Raw genomic sequence first — 17,507 nt, 5'->3', positions numbered from 1 at the left:
TTAATAACAATTAACACACAAATAAAAAAATTCCTTTCAGCAGCACCTTAAAGACCAACTAATTTTTTTATTTTGGTATGAGCTTTCATGTGCATGCACACTTCTTCAGATAGAATACTGTTTTCACTGATAAAGCAAACATCCACACAAGTATGGTGAATAGTAGCTGCTGGTTCAGTATTTACATAATAAAATATGAGCATAGTACTCTTGTGAGTGCCTGATCTATTAGCTATGATTTTGATAAAGGTGACCCTTTATTACTATTTTGCTACATTAAGAAGGCTGTGCTAATTAGTGTTGGTGGTATCTAATGTTTAAGATGCCCATAAGTGACTCCAAAATGGGGGAAAGCTATTGATCTGGGCTGATGAAGAATCAAAGCAAACTGACAAGAGCAACTAAATGCTGCACATTAAATAAGATATCATAGCTAATGATATTTGGCTCTACTACTAGCTAATTAAGTAATCTTCGAAACCTTGTCTCTTATCTGTTAGTGCTGATGGGGAGAGGAGATATATTTCATAACACAAACAAAATCAAAATCCCTCAACTGAGAAAATGTCCCTTTTTATGTTTTCTGCCATCGTTTCTCCTACTTCTTTCAGACAGATCATCTCCCCATCTGGTTCTGCTACTTCTTTCAGACCATCTCCCCATCTGGTTAGAGTGCCTTTCTCCTTCCCAAATTGAGCCCAGGCAATCAAAAATTACAAAATGATTGTGAAGGTGCATAACGAAACAAATCTGTTGATGTAGTGATGTTACTAAAGGCAAACAAGGTTCACCCAGAGTAAGGGCAATGCTTCCTGAGTAGGTGAACTTTTCTATCTCATTTCAAAAATCACTGATGGGAGTAGCTTCTCAATTCTGACAAATATGTTTGCTAAATCGCACTTATTCAAGCATAAGTCTTCTTGCTATATAGCATAGTTCTACCTTAACCACATTTAATAACAAAAAACATTATACACTTACCTGGGTTTCATATAAATGGGCAACGTGAAACCGAACTGTAAAAGCAGGGAAATTCAAGAGAATTAAGTACTGTAGTATATATGTATACACATCTGTTGGAACATTTGTGTGTTTGTGAGTGGATGCTGAATGATAAATCAGGGTAGAAGAGAGTCTACACAGGTGCTAGAGACTCAATTTTTAAAATTTATTTTATTTATTAGATTTGTATACTGCCCTATACCCATAGATCTCAGGGCAGTTCACAACATTTTTTTTTAGTTTTGTGAAACTCGACTTGATGCTAAATGTATCACTATCAACCACATCATTTGGCAAAAAGATGGCAGGCATGGGAGGCTGGGTATGGGAAAGTTTAACCCTTTTCCTCCTAAATGTAGTCCCAATAAAAATCACACAACCCCCTGTGTACTGTAGTCCTCACAATCCACCATCTTCATTTTCGTTTTCAATGTCATTAAGTTTTGAAAAATGAGCAATGTTCACAGATTCTTCAAAAACATCTGGTGGCCCTACACTAAAATCCTGCCCCTACTACAAGTTGTTGTCTATGGTACAGCACCAGTCATTTCCCAAAACATCAGGATTCAGAGTGAAATCAGATAAATTCTTCAACCTAATAATAGTAATAGTAGTAATAATATTAATAAACGAAGGAGCTACTAATGGAAATATTTGTGCTTGGACTTAATCTCTCAGTCTCACAATATAGCTTGGATAATAAATGCAAATACAGTACATACATTCCTGACTGTCAGATATTTATGAGTATATATAACTATAAAACACAACAGCTTTAAGGCAAATAGGTAAATTTTCCTGAAAAAAAAACACTACAGATTCTGAATTTAATCCTAATAAAGATTTTTTTTTCTGTCATATTTCAGTCATTTTTTCTCCACTGTTGCTAACACTCTTTTTCGTGAACCAAAATGAGTAATGTGGCATCTTGAAGACTAACAAATTAATTATGGCATAAGCCTTTTGAAGAGACTGATTTTAGTCTAGCAACCTGAAATCTCTATCCACCATTTGAGAGCCAACAATATAGACTTAAAGAGTAACATGAGAATAAAAGGCATGTTTCCTACTCTGGGGAGAATATAATCTAAATCTTGACAGTAAGGGAGACAAAAGGCAAGAGAGCAAAGAACAGAGAGAAGGAAAAAAATCTGCCTGAAAAAGAACAATAAACATTTTTTTAAAGAAATTGGAAAGATAATAGTATGAGGAGATCGAGTTGAGAAGATGTGGTCTGTGATAAGAAGGAAGATGAGGAGAAAATGAGCAAAGACTGTAAAAATCTGCAGAGGTGACAAATATATATTAAATCTGAAATAACCAGCCAAATCTTTCTCTACAGAGCTCTATTTACTTTGTCATATGGTATAGGGAATCTAATGTTCAGTAGAAGAAAATTTTAAAAAAAAACCTACTGGAAAAGCCTAACATAGCCTTGAACCCAAACAATTGTAAACAAAGCACACCATCAAAAACAGCAGTTCTAACTCTGTAAACACCAATTTGACTTTCCATTGGACAGTTTAGGGCAGAGCTTTCCAAGCTTTTAACATACTTTAACAGTGACATACTTTTTAGACATGCTTTTGACATACTTTTTAGACATGCATCATTTTGCAACATAGTAATTCAGTTTTACTAGCAAACTGGAGATTAAACAAACCCCTTTCCAGGCCTGGGAGGAGCGTGGGGAGCGTTTGTGTGATGCACCGAGACACTAATGCAGTTGTTTTCAACCAGAGTGTTTTGTGGCACTCCAGGGTGCCTTGAATGCTGGTCAGGGCAACACTGGCCACTGTCCCTATTTCCTTGCCTCCCTCCTCTGATGCCCTCTTGCACTTCTGCTTCCCAAAGGCTTGCACAGCTGTTTGTTGAAGCAGCCCTGGCTACAAGCTCCCCAGGTGAATGGTGCCTCTGGGGTTGGCTAGGGGGTGCTTCCCAAGTCCCTGTGGGGCAGTGTGAGGAGGAACTTCTCTTTGGGGCGGCAGCTGTAAAACACCTGGAGGACTCCAAAGGAGAGGAGAGAAGACTGAGGGTACACTCCACCAGAGAGGGTTTTCAAAAAAAAAGGATGAGAGGCTGCCAGCTCTGCAGGCCCGGGCAGGGCCGGTCCTACGGCCAGGCTGGGTGGCGCTGCACAGCTGCACCCACCTGCCTGCTGCGGAGCTGCACCCGCCCACCCGCCGCGGAGCTGCACCCCAGCAGCCGCGCTGTACGCTGCGTCCACCCGCCCCCCACGCTGGGAAACGGGGCGGGGCCACGGCGCCACATATACTTAAGACGGCCCTGGGCACGGGGTGACATAACTGGGCTCCTGAGCCCCACAGGGGTGCCACAGAAGGAACGTACGGTAGTTGGTCAAGAAAGCCATGGACTCAAAAAGATTGAAAATCTCTGCACTAACGTGTCATGAGACACAGTTTGGAAAGCTCTGGTCTAAGGAAAATATTATCTAGAAAATATGAAAAAGTAACTAATTTCATGTGTAATGGGGGGATCTAGCTGTTTTCCATGAGAGGTTTGCCTTCAAAAAAGAAATTACAAACACATTACAAACAGTTTTGTATTTAAACATACAACTACTTAAACTATTTAATATTTTAAGAATTCACTTTAGTTATTTGCTGATAGTAATGCATTATTATTGTCAAAATAAAATAAAATGTAGCTCCAGTGTGCTAAATGCTACACGCACGCACGCACGTGCACAAAGAGAAAGAGAGAGGGAGGGAGGGAGAGTTCTCCTTTGACTGGTAAGACAGTAGTGAAGTAGGAGAATGGGTTAATTATGACACTAGGGCGATATAGGACATAAATCTAAAAAGTTACTAAGACCACAGATAAATTAAACTACTTACTTTCAGCATTGGACAAAGTGCAAGGGTTGCAGTCAACCAAAGCTAACTGAAAATGCTGTAAAAGAGAACAGAAAAATAAATGTTTCCCCCCCTGTAAAAAGCTAATGAAATATTTGGTAGATATTCACTTTATATAGATTCAATAGCAGAAAAAATGATGCAAGCAATATGTGCAGGAAAATGTTAATGGCAAACATCTAACAACTGAATATTTTTATTGTATGTTACGGTGATGCACGTACAATGTATGTAAAAATCCTAGGGAAGCATAAAGCAATTAAAGGTTTATGTAGGAAAAAGTAAGATCTAAGATTCAAAGAACTAAACTTAACAAAACTAAACAAAAAAGTAACCATTTCATAAAAACAAAACAGCAATGCATATAAAATAAATGAAAGGTCATAAAAGAATGCAACTGTTACAAGGAAAATGCTACAGTCAATGTTTGTTTTCAGAAAAAAATATTTTATTTATCATTTCATTATTTTTATTCCCTACCCTTCCTCCAATTAGGAATATAGGGCAATTAACAACTAACTAGGCAAAACCAGGCAAAATAGTAAAACTATCATAAAAACTGACAGTAAGAGCTGTTTAACAGTGGAACAGGTCTCCCTTGGGAGGTGGTGGACTCTCCTTCCTTGCAGGTTTTTAAGCAGAGGTTAGATGACCATCTGTCTTGGATGCTTTAGTTGAGATTCCTGCATTGCTGGGGGTTGGACTAGATGACAGTCCCACCCAACTCTAAAATTCTATTATTCTAACCAAAAAATTACAATCAAATCAGCAACAACAAATAACTGTAGCACTAATTATCCAACAAAAATCAAATTCAGTTCAGATCCAAAACACTAAAGAAATAAAAAAATGTATTTAACCATTGCCAAAATGTTTCTATTTTGAGTGCCAGCTAGATTACCAGAAGCAAGCTGCCTTGTCATCATCCTACCAACCACTCCCAACAGATGGGACAAGATCTCTCCTCCTCCACGAGGGGAGACTTTGCGGGCGGGACACGCTCCTCGCGGCAAGCAGGGGGGCGTGTATCGGCCCACTGCTGCAGCCAATCCCTGCTGCCGCGCCAAGCCTCTGGCTGGCCAATAGGGCCAGCCTGGGGGCGGGCTTTACGGACATTTAAATCTGCACGGCAGCAGGGGAATCCTCCTTCTCCTGCTGCATCCCGACGGATCTCCCGCCCACCCTCCCTTTAGGTCTTCCCTTTGTGTGTGTGCTTTGACCTTGCTATGGACTTCGGTTGGTTGCCTTGGTTGCCCAAGGGGCCTGGTAGGAGTTTTTTATCCATTTGGCTAATTGGCACCGGCCTCTTGGTTTTTTCGCCTACCTTGTAGCAATTTGTCACAAATTCTTCGGTATTTGGCGGTTAGGCATTGGAATATGGAGTTGTCTGGTGTGTTTGAGGACTGGTTGTGGCCGTCATCCAACCCTCCTCTTATAGGGGTATCCCCTTAAGGGATCCGGCGGTTGTGGATCCCGTCCATTGCCCTGCTGAGACTAGGGCCATGGCACGACCCCTGGTGACACCTGGGGGAGCTTTCAGCTGTATTTGCATCAACAGGCTCCTCCCTCGGGGTGTTAACCTGATATGACCCCCCGCAGGGGTGGGGTCATGCTTGCTAGGGTGTCCAATGCCTAAGCCAATACCTCTCGCTTGCTCTAACCAATATAGTTGTGGCCTTATTTTACCCATTAACTCAAATCCATGTGTCACTGTGTCTTCATTTCTTGCGGGGGGGGGGGCGGGTCCTCGAACCACAAGTGGGGCTTCCCCTGCTTATTGTAATGCACAGTTGGATGTTAATGTGAAAGGCTCTCAAGTACTTGAGTCCCAAGTCATTTGCTAACTGCAAATCCTTGAATCAGATCTGGTACCTCAGCAGCAGTCAGTATAGTGCTTTGAGGTTTCAGGTGACATGATCCCTCCTTGTGAATCCCAACAACAGCTGTGGCCCACTGGAGACAAAAAACTTTGATCTCTAAAGTTTTAGTCATCCCTGATGGGATATCACATTTCTGAACAAAAGGTTTGCCTACTGGAGTTCTCCTATATACAGTACTCAGTAATCCAACACTAACACTGAGTTTCATGATTATAAAAATATGGAAAAACTCCATGTACGCAATGGAAAAACCCTGAGCACATAAGAAACATTTCCCTTTATGGAAGTTAATGGTAGGCCATTCATAATGCACAACTGTAGATCAACTTGAGGGCCCTTTTTTATAAACACATAAACATATGAAAAGCACATGAAATCATTCAAAAGTGTGTATTAATTCAAAAAGTGTTATGTATTTTGCACTTATTTTTTCTCATTGAAACATTCAGGATTTTCAGAAGTAAATTTGCTACTGCTAACATTTTAGACTATTACCGGTAATAAAACTACATAATGGTATATAATTTTGTTAGCACAGTTTAACTAACTGTGTGCTGCTACCTTGAACACAAATCAAAAGAAAAATAGGAGCAATTAATTATGCAAACAATTCAAGGTTCAGGGTAAGCAACTGATACTCACCCACTTTATCAGAATGTCATAACAGAATGATACTTCATACAGCAAACATGCCTCCACCCTCATCATATAAATGAAACATCACCATACCAGGGTGGCAGTAATGTTTTAAAAAAGCAATTTTCATTCAAAAAAATTATGAAAGTGTTCATTAATCAAGGTAATCAACTAAACAAGCAAACCAAGAACTCCAATGGCATCACAATGCAAGATGAACTATAAAAACTAGTGCTAGAGCAACCAATGCATGCATTTATAGTCTTACAAAAAAAAGTCAGTTTTACTGATGCACAAACAGCTTTGTTTTATTTCTCTTCTAAACAATAAATTATCTAACTAAACTGCTTGGAATTATTTCTTTTTTTTTTTTTTTTTTTTAATATTTTTATTAACGGTTTTCTCAGTTTACAAAGACGTGTACAATGTCTCTCATAACATTTTTACAGATCAGTTTCAATTGTTGAGACATTGGGGAGGAAAAGGGGGGGAGCGGTAGATAAGGGAAGGGGGTGTGGCAATGTTTCTGTTTTACTTAATGTGTGTGGGGGGGGGTTGTCAGCGTCGGTTGTGCAGGTTCTTTGTTGTGCATTTGTTTTCCTTTGGTGGTGAGAGTTGTTGGGGTTGGCCTAGGATATAGTTTTCTTTTGTGGTTGGCTGTGGTGGTCTGTTTTATGTGAGTGGGGTGGGTGGGTGTTCTGGGTCAGGTTAGCCAAATTGATTTGTATGCTGTTGGTGGATTTCTGTCATTTTCTTGTTGGGCTGTGTATGTGATGAAGGGGAGCCATATTGGTGTGAAGCCGTCTTCTTCTATTTGTCCCCGTGTCAATTTCAACTTATTGGTTAATTTTTCTAGTAGGGCTGTTTCCCATACCGCCTGGTACCATTGGTCCATGCTTACTCCTGACAGGTCTTTCCAGTGTCTGGTTATGGTGCTTCTGGTTGCTGAGAGTAGGTGGGTTATGAGTTCTTTGTGATGTAGATAGGTGTTATTGTCCTGGAAGATGTTTAGCAGGGCCAGTTCTGGGGTAAGTTCTAATGTTTGTTGGGTTATTTTACCTATTTCTCTTACGGTTGTTCTCCAGAATTGTTGGGTTTTGGGGCATTCCCACCACATGTGGAAATATGTGCCTGTTGAGGTGCATCCTCTCCAGCATTTTGATGAGGTTCCTGGGCGTATTAGTGCTAGTTTTCGTGGTGTTAGGTACCACCTGTAGATGGTTTTCAGAGTGAGTTCTTTCCTTTTTGCTGATATGGATTTAAAGGGGGGTTTAGACCACATTCTGGTCCATTGAGTGGGGTTAATCTCGTAGCCTATGTCGTCTTCCCATTGTTTTTTTATTGTGTCTGGGGGGTTTGTGGGATTTTGGAGCAGTATTTTATATATTGCAGATACCATCCCTTTGCCGTGACCCTTTGTTGTTAGGAGGAGATTTTCAAAGGGTGTCAGGGGTCTTGTTGCTGCTAGTTTTATTGCTGGCTTGTTTAAGAGGGCATGTAATTGGTGTTGTGCTAACCAGGGTATTTGGGTGTCTTCTAGTTTATCTTGTATTTCTTGTGTTGTCAGAGGTGTGTTATTTTTGTAAAAGTCTATTAGGCGGTGTAGGCCTTTGGTTTGCCAAGTTTTAGTTTGGATGTTTTGTGCTGCGTGGTGGAATAACGGATGGTAGACCAGGGGGAGTAGTGGGGATGTGGTTGGGGATAATTTGTCCGTTTCTGTTTTCCATGCCTTGAACATGGTTTGTGTGTACCTATTAAGTGTTGTGGGGATCTTTCTTAGTTTGTTTGGGAGAAATGGGTATGCTGTGGTGCAGGTACTTTCAATTGTGTCTCTCTCTAGGTGTATCCATTGTTTTGTCTCGTCTTCCAGTATATATGGGATTATATGTCGAATTTGGTTGGCCCTGTAATATGTTTCTATGTTAGGGATTCCCCATCCTCCCTGTGAGGTGGGGAGGTGCAGGTATTTGGTGCTTATTCTTGGTTTCTTATGTGAGAAGATGAAGGAGTGTAGTTTTCTCTGCCATCTGCGGAGTTGGATTGGGGGGATCCAGATTGGGAGGGTTTGGAATAAGTAGGTTAGTTTTGGGAGAGTGATCATTTTGATCATTGCCATTCTATCTGAGAGGGTGAAGTTCATGTTGTTCCATTTCTTTAGGTCCTTGTTTATTTGTCGCCACAAGGGTTTATAGTTGTGTAGGTATAATTTGTTGAGATTTTTGGTTATTTGTACCCCTAGGTATCTGAACTTGGTGTGACAGAGTTTTATTTTGGTGATATTAGTGAGTTCTTTCTGGGTGTGGGGAGGGGTATTGAAGCACATGGCTTCTGATTTTGCAAAGTTTACTCGCAGGCCTGACACCGTTGCAAATGTGTTGAGTTCTCTGGTTAGGGAGAGTGCTGTGTTTAAGGGGTCTGATGTTGTGACCATTAGGTCATCTGCAAAGAGCCCTAATTTATATGTTCTGCCTTTTATTTCCACTCCTTTGATGTCTGTGGCCGCGCGGATTCGGATTGCTAGCGGTTCTAGGGCTACTTGGAATTATTTCTAAGAAAAAACATATGATATCTCTAACTTGCAAATTATAAAACTGACTCATTGTCCATAAGCTACCTTTTCCAAGGCTCAAGAACTATAACAGCTGCAATACTATTTACGCTTGGAAAGATTTAAGGATGCCGATAGAGATATAATTTCTGAAAACTGTATTCAACAAAACCTATTCAAAAACACCATCATACAGCTTTTCAGACTCAGAAATGAGCAAGCCTGCATCTAGAGGCCTTGCAAATAAAAAATAAAAAAATTACAGAGATTATTGGCACCTCATATAAAAAGAAGAAAGAGAAACCACCCAAACAGGCACTGCAGATCTGTCAGTATAAAATAAAGCTATTTAAAAGCTGCATATAAATAACAAATACTCATTGTTGAATCAAGAGATGGCAGTGGAAGATACTAATGAAATGCAAGCAAAATCACTATTTCTAGATTTCAGCTTCAAAATATTTAACAATACTGAAGTCTTTCTACAGTACCAGTATATTCTTCACAATTTCAGAACAGCAGCATATCAAAAAATACAAAACATAACATTTGCCAAGACCATTTATCATACCACATGAAAAGCTATGTTGATGACCCAGAACATGAAGATAGGCAATGCAAAAATAATAAAGAAAGCATCTATCAGAAAGCTGTATATTTAATTACTAAAGCTCATACATGAGCAACCTATTCCTCTTGAACAATACTGCATATCTGCCCTACAAATTAAAAACAGAAATTCCCTTCTTAAGTATTCAATAAAATACAGCTATGTAGAAAAAACAAAGCTTTTTTGTCGAAAGGCTAGCAGTTTATCGTCCCTAGCACTATAAGCAACAAATACATCACATTAAATATCCAGCTCCAAATCTCTGCAGCAAGCCGAAGCTACCAAACATCTGCACCTCGTACAAATATTGCAGTACTGAAGCTGGCTGCTGCTGCTGCTGTGTGAAATAGTTATTATGCAGGAGAGGCCACTGCAGTTCAGAGACGACATACAATACCTCAAGGCAGACATCAGTCTACAGAAAGTCAAATCACGAGTAAGAGGATTTACCCACAAGGCACTAATCTGAATGTTTAAATGTGGTGGCATCTTTTTAAGCACAGCAGCAAGTCAATGACATACTTTGATTTGTATGGAATTATGATTGTGCAATTAATCAGGAGAGTTCTTCAGAGCCCTTGGCTGCTGATGTGATTGTGGTAAAAGTCAATGATGTGACCTTTACAAAGAATTGTAAGTTCAGTGTTTGTGTGTCTACAAAGCTATTACCACACACAGAAGCAATCTCCTATGGCATTACACATGTTTAACAGTCTATTTCTTCAGGATTTTATTTCATATCAAGAGGCTTCAAAATGACACACAGTAGTACTTAAAAGAAGAAGAAATATTAGAAAAGTTACTGGAAAACCTTTTGATTTTTACATACACATAAACTATAATGATATTCTGAAACTGTAATTTTATTATATTTTTCATCCTGAAACTGCTGCAAAATTTCATAATAGGTAGTTTAAAAGTCTATGTTACACAAGTCAAGCCATCATTAGAAACCTGACAATTCTGACATGAACTTACCATAGGACAGCATTAACCCAGCTGAGTACAACTCTTAGAGCTGTCTTTTCTAACTGTATGACCTAGGTGTGATGCCTGATCCTAAGAAAATGTCTTTTGTTGAGATAACTAGGACACAGAAAACCTTGCGTAATCAAAGTGTTGGCAAATAGCCAAGGCTCCATCTGACAGGCATGTTGAGAGTAAGGGTGGGAGGACGTGCAGCACGCGCTGCTAAGTCAACTCATTAGTTTGCTCTCCAGAGTCCTTCAAAATCGGAATTAATTCATCTTTCTAAAAGAAAGGAGGCTTGTAAGGCGTAAGCACTCTCTTTCACTCTACGCTGCACAATCCAAACAGAATAATCGACTACATAAGCAAGACAAAAGAAGTTGAACAAAGTACTTAATTTGCATAATATGAATAAAACAGGCCTGGTCTAAATGACCACATGCTAGACCATATATTTTTCCCATACTTGCAAAATTCCAAGCATATAATGACACTGTAGTAGAGCATTTGGATAATAGCTTTGTTGAACACTGGTGGTTATTAAGTGCTAGCAAAAGAGCATTAATTTTTTGCGAGAGGCAAGAGTTTCAGGCGAAAGAAGTTTGCTAACGCCATGCTCTAGCTCAGGAGTTGCCAACATGACACCAATGGACATCAACATGCCTGCCAGTTTCTCCTATGATACCCACAAAACATCTCAGTAAAGATCCCCTTTAAAAATCTACAGAACGCGACACTTTGTTTGGTCTTCCGGCTCAGTTCCTGTTTGCACTGGCTTAGTCTGTCCTACACTGAATGCTCACTGCATGCCAGACTGGACACCTACCTCATTTCCATTATGAAGAGAAGTACAAAGAACTTCTCTCTGTGAGTCAGTGTGCTGGTAGCTGATGTAACTGCCTTTTCCTATTGATTTTTTTTTTTTTGGTAGGGAGTGAGAAGGGGCATGGCTGGATCATTTTGTAGTCTGTGTTTTCCTGTTCTTTTAAATGTGTTTGCCTTTTTTTGAGACAGGCACCGAATCTACTACTGGCAACCCCTGCTCTAGCTTTTAATGCTACATCTTTCTTTATTCCATGTCTCTTATCCTCACATTGTGCCCCCAACACTCAGGGTCTCACAAAGTTTTTCTCATACACCATCCATACAAAGCAGCCAACAGCAGTGGAATTATTATGGACATAGTGAAGTCCCCAGTAGACATGACTTTTCCCAGGAAGCAACTTTTAATTGTGCAGTATAATCACTTCTGGTTATTCAGGTAAGAAGTCAGCAGACTGAACACTTGCCAACGTTGTGCTTCTTTCCCAAATACGCTACATACAAATGCAACTGTACAACTGTATAACTGCCCCACCTCCAGCTTTGAGAGAAGTTCTCAAAATATTTTTAAGTCATAGGCAACTGGCGCATACAGGAGTTGGATTTTCCACCCAGTTTAAAGGGTTTCCCACGCTCGAGGTATGAGCAGGCCTCCAGAAAGCTTAACTTGAACCACTTGTGATAGATAAGAGAGAATAATTACCAGGGGGGAAAGGAAACAAAAAGTAGCTTGTCAGAAATGCTTCATTTGCAGAGAGAAAAAACAATGAACTGATGAGGTGTCATTCTGCAGTGGATGGGAGGCCCTTCTCAACAACCCAATAAGAGGGAAAAGGAAAATGGGTCTGCACAACACAACATCACTCCACAGAGAAGCTGCCCTGCACATACACACTTCCCCACAAAAGACTGCAAAGATGCCACAAAGTAGACTTTCAATGAAAATATTGTACAGTTTCTTTTTAATGATTTGGACAGCCATATTTAATACCTTTTATGGTTCATTTTACTTTATATGCTAAATTGTCATACTTTAATAATCCTCATATTACAAAATAAATGATATACAGGTTCAATATAAACTTCTGGAAAATCAGTCATGCTCACCTTCAAATAATAAAAAAACCCTTTAAAATGTACCTCATACAAGTCATGAACACCTTCCATCTTACACAACGTTTCTATAAGTCAAAATACTTTATCTAAGTCTATACCATCATTATGTGGCTCTCAAAACTCTATACATGATGAAATAGGACTTGGACACACCCTCCCATAGTCCCATGTGCATAGAGAGTTTAAAGCTAAACTTGCAATATCTCACATTTAATCTGAAGCAGGATCTCCATGAAATGAAAGATAGATCCTAAAGGTAAAGGGACCCCTGACCATTAGGTCCAGTCGTGACCAACTCTGGGGTTGCAGCGCTCATCTCGCATTATTGGCCGAGGGAGCCGGCGTACAGCTTCCAGGTCATGTGGCTAGCATGACAAAGCCGCTTCTGGCGAACCAGAGCAGCACATGGAAACGTTGTTTACCTTCCCGCTGTACCTATTTATCTACTTGCACTTTGATGTGCTTTTGAACTGCTATGTTGACAGGAGCTGGGACCGAGCAACAGGAGCTCATCCCGTCGCGGGGATTCGAACCGCCTACCTTCTGATCGGCAAGCTGATAGATCCTAGCTGATAGCAAACTCCTGGTCTCATTCCAAGGCAGAAACCCAGGTGCCAAGTAATAACGGAAAAGGTGAAATGAAAGTGAAGGAAGCTAATACACTCTCTTGTAGTGCAATAAAAAGCAAGTCCAATATGAAGAAAACGTTAGCTATCATTCAAAAGGGAGACTTTTACCTTAAAACTGGATTCAAAATCTGTGTTCACTTTGAACATAAGCCCAAGTCGTAAATGAATTTCCTTGGCGCGGCAAAAGCTGGGATCAACATAAAGCACCTCCCGAAATGCTTTAATTGCCCTGGGGGGAAAGAACACACACTGAAATGTTTAGTCTAGAATATTCTTAAAGGGCATCTGAGAAGACCAACTAAATTGTTGCTTGAAGAAAATTACTCAGAAAGGGAGTGCAAAGGAATTCTGACAATTCACAGTCATATTAAATTAAAACATGTACCTCTATTCCTCTAAAACACCTAAAGTAATAAAATATTGAATAGCTGTAATATACTTACATTGTGTTTACATTGGTTCATTGAGTTTAGAAACCATTTTAGACTTTTTAATATTTTCATTTTCATTTTAGAACAATAATCTGTTGAATATACTGTATTATTAAATACTAGCAACAAATGAATAGCAGGCCTTAAGTGTCCACATCATCAAGAAGAGAAAGATTTAAATCAAGTTTCCTATTTTCTAATTCATGTATTCTGATCAAATGTGCATATTAAATGGTTGCTATAGCAATTAAAATATTCATTTACAACTATATAGTAGATTTTATAATGCTATGAACATAATTCTACCATTTTGGTGCTCATATCGTTTTCCCACTACAATACATCTTCTTAGGGAAATGAAGACAATTGGGAAGTGAATGGATTTTGTTTGTCTCCCTCTGTAACATTTAAGGCCAGTAAACCAATTCACTCACTTGAAGATTCAATACCCAGAACATTTGAAACTACAACACATGATGCAACAATCTGTTAGAAGTAGAAAGTATGTTCATCCACTTACCACTGAAATGCATTATAATGGAAGTAGACCAAGCCAAGGCCATACAAAAAGGCAGCATTCTGTAAAAGAAAACACATTTTTTAACTGACACACATAAAGGCATGCCTGCATTTTTCTAGGAAAGTATCAAAAACTGTATTGTAGTAGTTGGTTACAGGTAGGTAGCCGTGTTGGTCTGGATCGAAGTAAAATAAAAAAATTCCTTCAGTAGCACCTTAAAGACCAACTAAGTTTTTATTTTGGTATGAGCTTTCGTGTGCATGCACACTTCTTCAGATACAGTGAAATGGAAGTTTCCAGGCACTTATGTAGAGAAGGGGTGGGGAGGGGTGGGGATGGGGAGGGGGGATCACTCAGAAGGGTGGTGGAAATGGGTGATTGACTGACTGATAGCTGTTGATGACCGCAAACGACTGCAAATGGTTTTGCATGAAAAAGCAAGGGTTGAGATGGCTGAAGATCGCTTATCATGTATAATGAGATAAGAACCCGATATCTCTGTTCAAACCAGGTCCCTCCACGGTTTTGAGCTTGGTGATAAGTTGCAATTCAGCAACTTCTCTTTCCAGTCTATTTCTGAAATTCTTTTGTAGTAAGACAGCTACTTTGAGATCTTGTATAGAATGTCCTGGGAGATTGAAGTGTTCTCCTACTGGTTTTTCTGTCTTCTGGTTCCTGATGTCAGATTTATGTCCATTTATCCTTTGGCGTAGGGTTTGGCCTGTTTGTCCAATATAGAGAGCTGAAGGGCACTGTTGGCATTTGATGGCATACACAATGTTAGAGGATGAGCAATTAAATATGTATTGTAGTACAAAATGATATTTTAGGCACGGCTAAGCAGAATGAATGCTGATCAGAATAAAACGTTACTCATATTAGCAAATTTTACAGTATTGTTACATTACTGAAATAATGAGGCATGTGAATTGATAGATCAATAGCATTTCTCATTCATTTAAATTGAAACAATGAAAAACTGCTGTCATAATCCAACTTGCAATCTAGTGGCCTGCTTTCCTTAGACAGAGCATATGTTTAAAAACTGTGGGGTGACAAGAGACCTGCCAGATACAGGGCAGAACTGCAGTCAAATGGAAGAGGCTCAAGGTTAAACCACAATGTTTTATTATCTTAGGTATTTTCTCTGTTGACTAGGTGTGTACTCTGGAATAGCCATGCTTTGCTTATACACCTTTTATGGGCCTTCCTCGTGGCATCATTATTTAATTATTGTTCCAATGTCTCCATTGAAAACTGCCTGGAAGCCAGTTAGTACTCTTGCAGCTCTATATTGTGTGCCAACTGGAACCACGTGCTACAGACATATTGCCAGTACTTTATCACCTTCACTGGCTCTCACACAAAATCTAAGATCATCAACGAATGTCCTCCTCCAAGTGCTCAAACAGCACTAAAGAAACAAACTAAGTACCGTATTGGCCCAAATATAAGCCGCACTTAAAAAAAATAAAATCCGACCATGAAAAGGGCAGCTTAAATTCGCGACCTTACATCCAGCTGCCCAGATTACCTCACTCTTGTGTGTATAAAGAGCTGTGAATTGGCACACTCACCCAACCCTGGATTAGAAGAAAACGAGAATAGGCCTACTCTGTCTCCCTTTTATTTACATTAATATAGGGAAGGAGAGGCAGGAGAAGATTCGGTGTGGGATTTACCAACAAGAACTGTCAGTGGAAGCCCTGTGCAAGGACTTCTGCTTGCAAAATGGGGATTCCCCCACTGCCCTTGTAAAATACAGTAATACATCAAACATTAAAAGCTTCCCTAAACAGGGCTGCCTTCAGATGTCTTCTAAAAGTCTGGTAGTTAACACAACTACACTATATTGAATAGTGCACTATTCCTTTTTTAATGAGTCAGGCCAATGATATAAAGCAGTGGTAGTATGGAGACCCATTTATTCAATGGGTGGATGAGCTAAAACAAACACCAGGGTTGATGTGGATGCAGGAAGCAAACAAACAACAGAGAACACTAGAGAGAAGAGACATATATCCATTGACAGATGTAAGACAAATAAGTTGTGAGATAAAAGAAGGATAAGAACAGCACAATTCACTTATAAAAGCAACAGCTCATCTTTCCAGTCTCCTAACACCTCACCTAAGTGTTTAAAACCAGAAGATACAGAGGGTCAAGCATGACAATCTGTCATTTACAGAACTCTGTTTCTACTGCTCAGCACTAACAGCAGCTGTCATAAGAAGAGCCTGCTGGAGCAGTCTAAACGGTGACCAAGCAGATGCCTATGGGAAGCCAGGAAGCAGGAATAAGTGCAACAACACTCTCCCAACATATGATTCCAAAAGCATAATGCACATCACTTGACACTTGCTTACACTGAATCACATTTACCATTTTAATTCTACTTTACCTACTTTGGAAAGATGCTTTCAGAGCTCCTCACAATCTCTTTTTGTTTTAATCAGCTTGAATAATTTTGCATCATCATTGAACTCCACTTCCTACATCACTCCATTGGAAGAACCATCCATTTATACTTAATGTCCACTTCCTTAACCAGCTACTGCTCTATCAACCTTCATTCCTGCTTGCCTGATACTGAGACCAGGATAGAATGAAACACGTAAAGAGCATATAAGTGTAAATCAGGCCTGAGGAGGGGTACAGAGAAAAACAGGAATCATTTTTTTCCCAAATTTGGTAACTCCAACAAAAATTCAGCCAAACAACACTCTACTTGACTCAACAGTTTCTGATACAAATCAGTATAATTAAACAATGGGGTGGTTTCTCATATAATTGATTTAAGTTCTATTCAAGCAACAAATTTTATTTACATAAATTCATGAGCCACACTTCAATAACAGGACCGTAAAGGTCGCATACAATTTCAAAACAATAAAACCAAGAAGAAAATCACAGTAGCTACAGCATGACCAAGGGTGGCCTTCACTGGTCAGCAGCCATCTATCTTCAGATGACAGGTGCTACTGGTGAAAGAGGTTCTCAGATGAATGAAGCATATGACCAAAGTACTTTGAATTGTGTTCTGAAACAAACTGGCAAAAAACCACTTGAGAGATGTATTCCACATAGCCAGTCCCAGTTAAAAATTCAGTAGCTGTAGGTCATATTGAATGCACTGCAGTACCTTATAATGCTTTTGTTATATGTTATAAAGATGTATACTCTGCCTTTCCAAACATCATGAAACTAACAACAGAGATAAAGATAAGATTACGATGGTTGATGAACTAGCTTTGTATTATCATATTTCTTTCTAGAACAAAATAGATTCAAAGATTTATACAGGATTGTAGAGTTGGAAGGGACCGGGGTGATCTAGTCCAACCCCCTGCAATGCAGGAATCTTTTGTCTAACTTGGGTCTCAAACCCGCAACCCTGAAATGAAGAGTCTTCTTTGCACTCTTTGGCTGCCAAAGATGAGGGGTGTTTCAAATCTATCAGTCTGTGTT

General features: G+C 39.6%; 1 protein-coding gene across 6 annotated transcripts in view; it reads right to left on the bottom strand.

Annotated features, from left to right (window-relative positions):
* Positions 1-17,507, bottom strand: part of KDM6A (lysine demethylase 6A) — a 104,997-nt gene that overhangs the window by 49,212 nt on the left and 38,278 nt on the right. For all 6 annotated transcript variants that reach the window (XM_035114894.3, XM_035114900.3, XM_035114895.3 and 3 more), the window contains 4 exons: positions 14,040-14,098; positions 13,197-13,317; positions 3,861-3,915; positions 982-1,016 (listed from right to left, as the gene is read on the bottom strand). In XM_035114894.3, the coding sequence (XP_034970785.3) occupies positions 982-1,016; positions 3,861-3,915; positions 13,197-13,317; positions 14,040-14,098 (270 nt within the window). The remainder of the gene's footprint in view (positions 1-981; positions 1,017-3,860; positions 3,916-13,196; positions 13,318-14,039; positions 14,099-17,507) is intronic.

Source organism: Zootoca vivipara, chromosome 4 (assembly GCF_965207765.1).
Source record: "Zootoca vivipara chromosome 4, rZooViv2.hap1.1, whole genome shotgun sequence".
Classification (NCBI taxonomy): Eukaryota; Metazoa; Chordata; class Lepidosauria; order Squamata; family Lacertidae; genus Zootoca; species Zootoca vivipara.
Note: the sequence above shows the minus strand (reverse complement) of the source record. Positions and strands in the feature narration are given on the sequence as shown.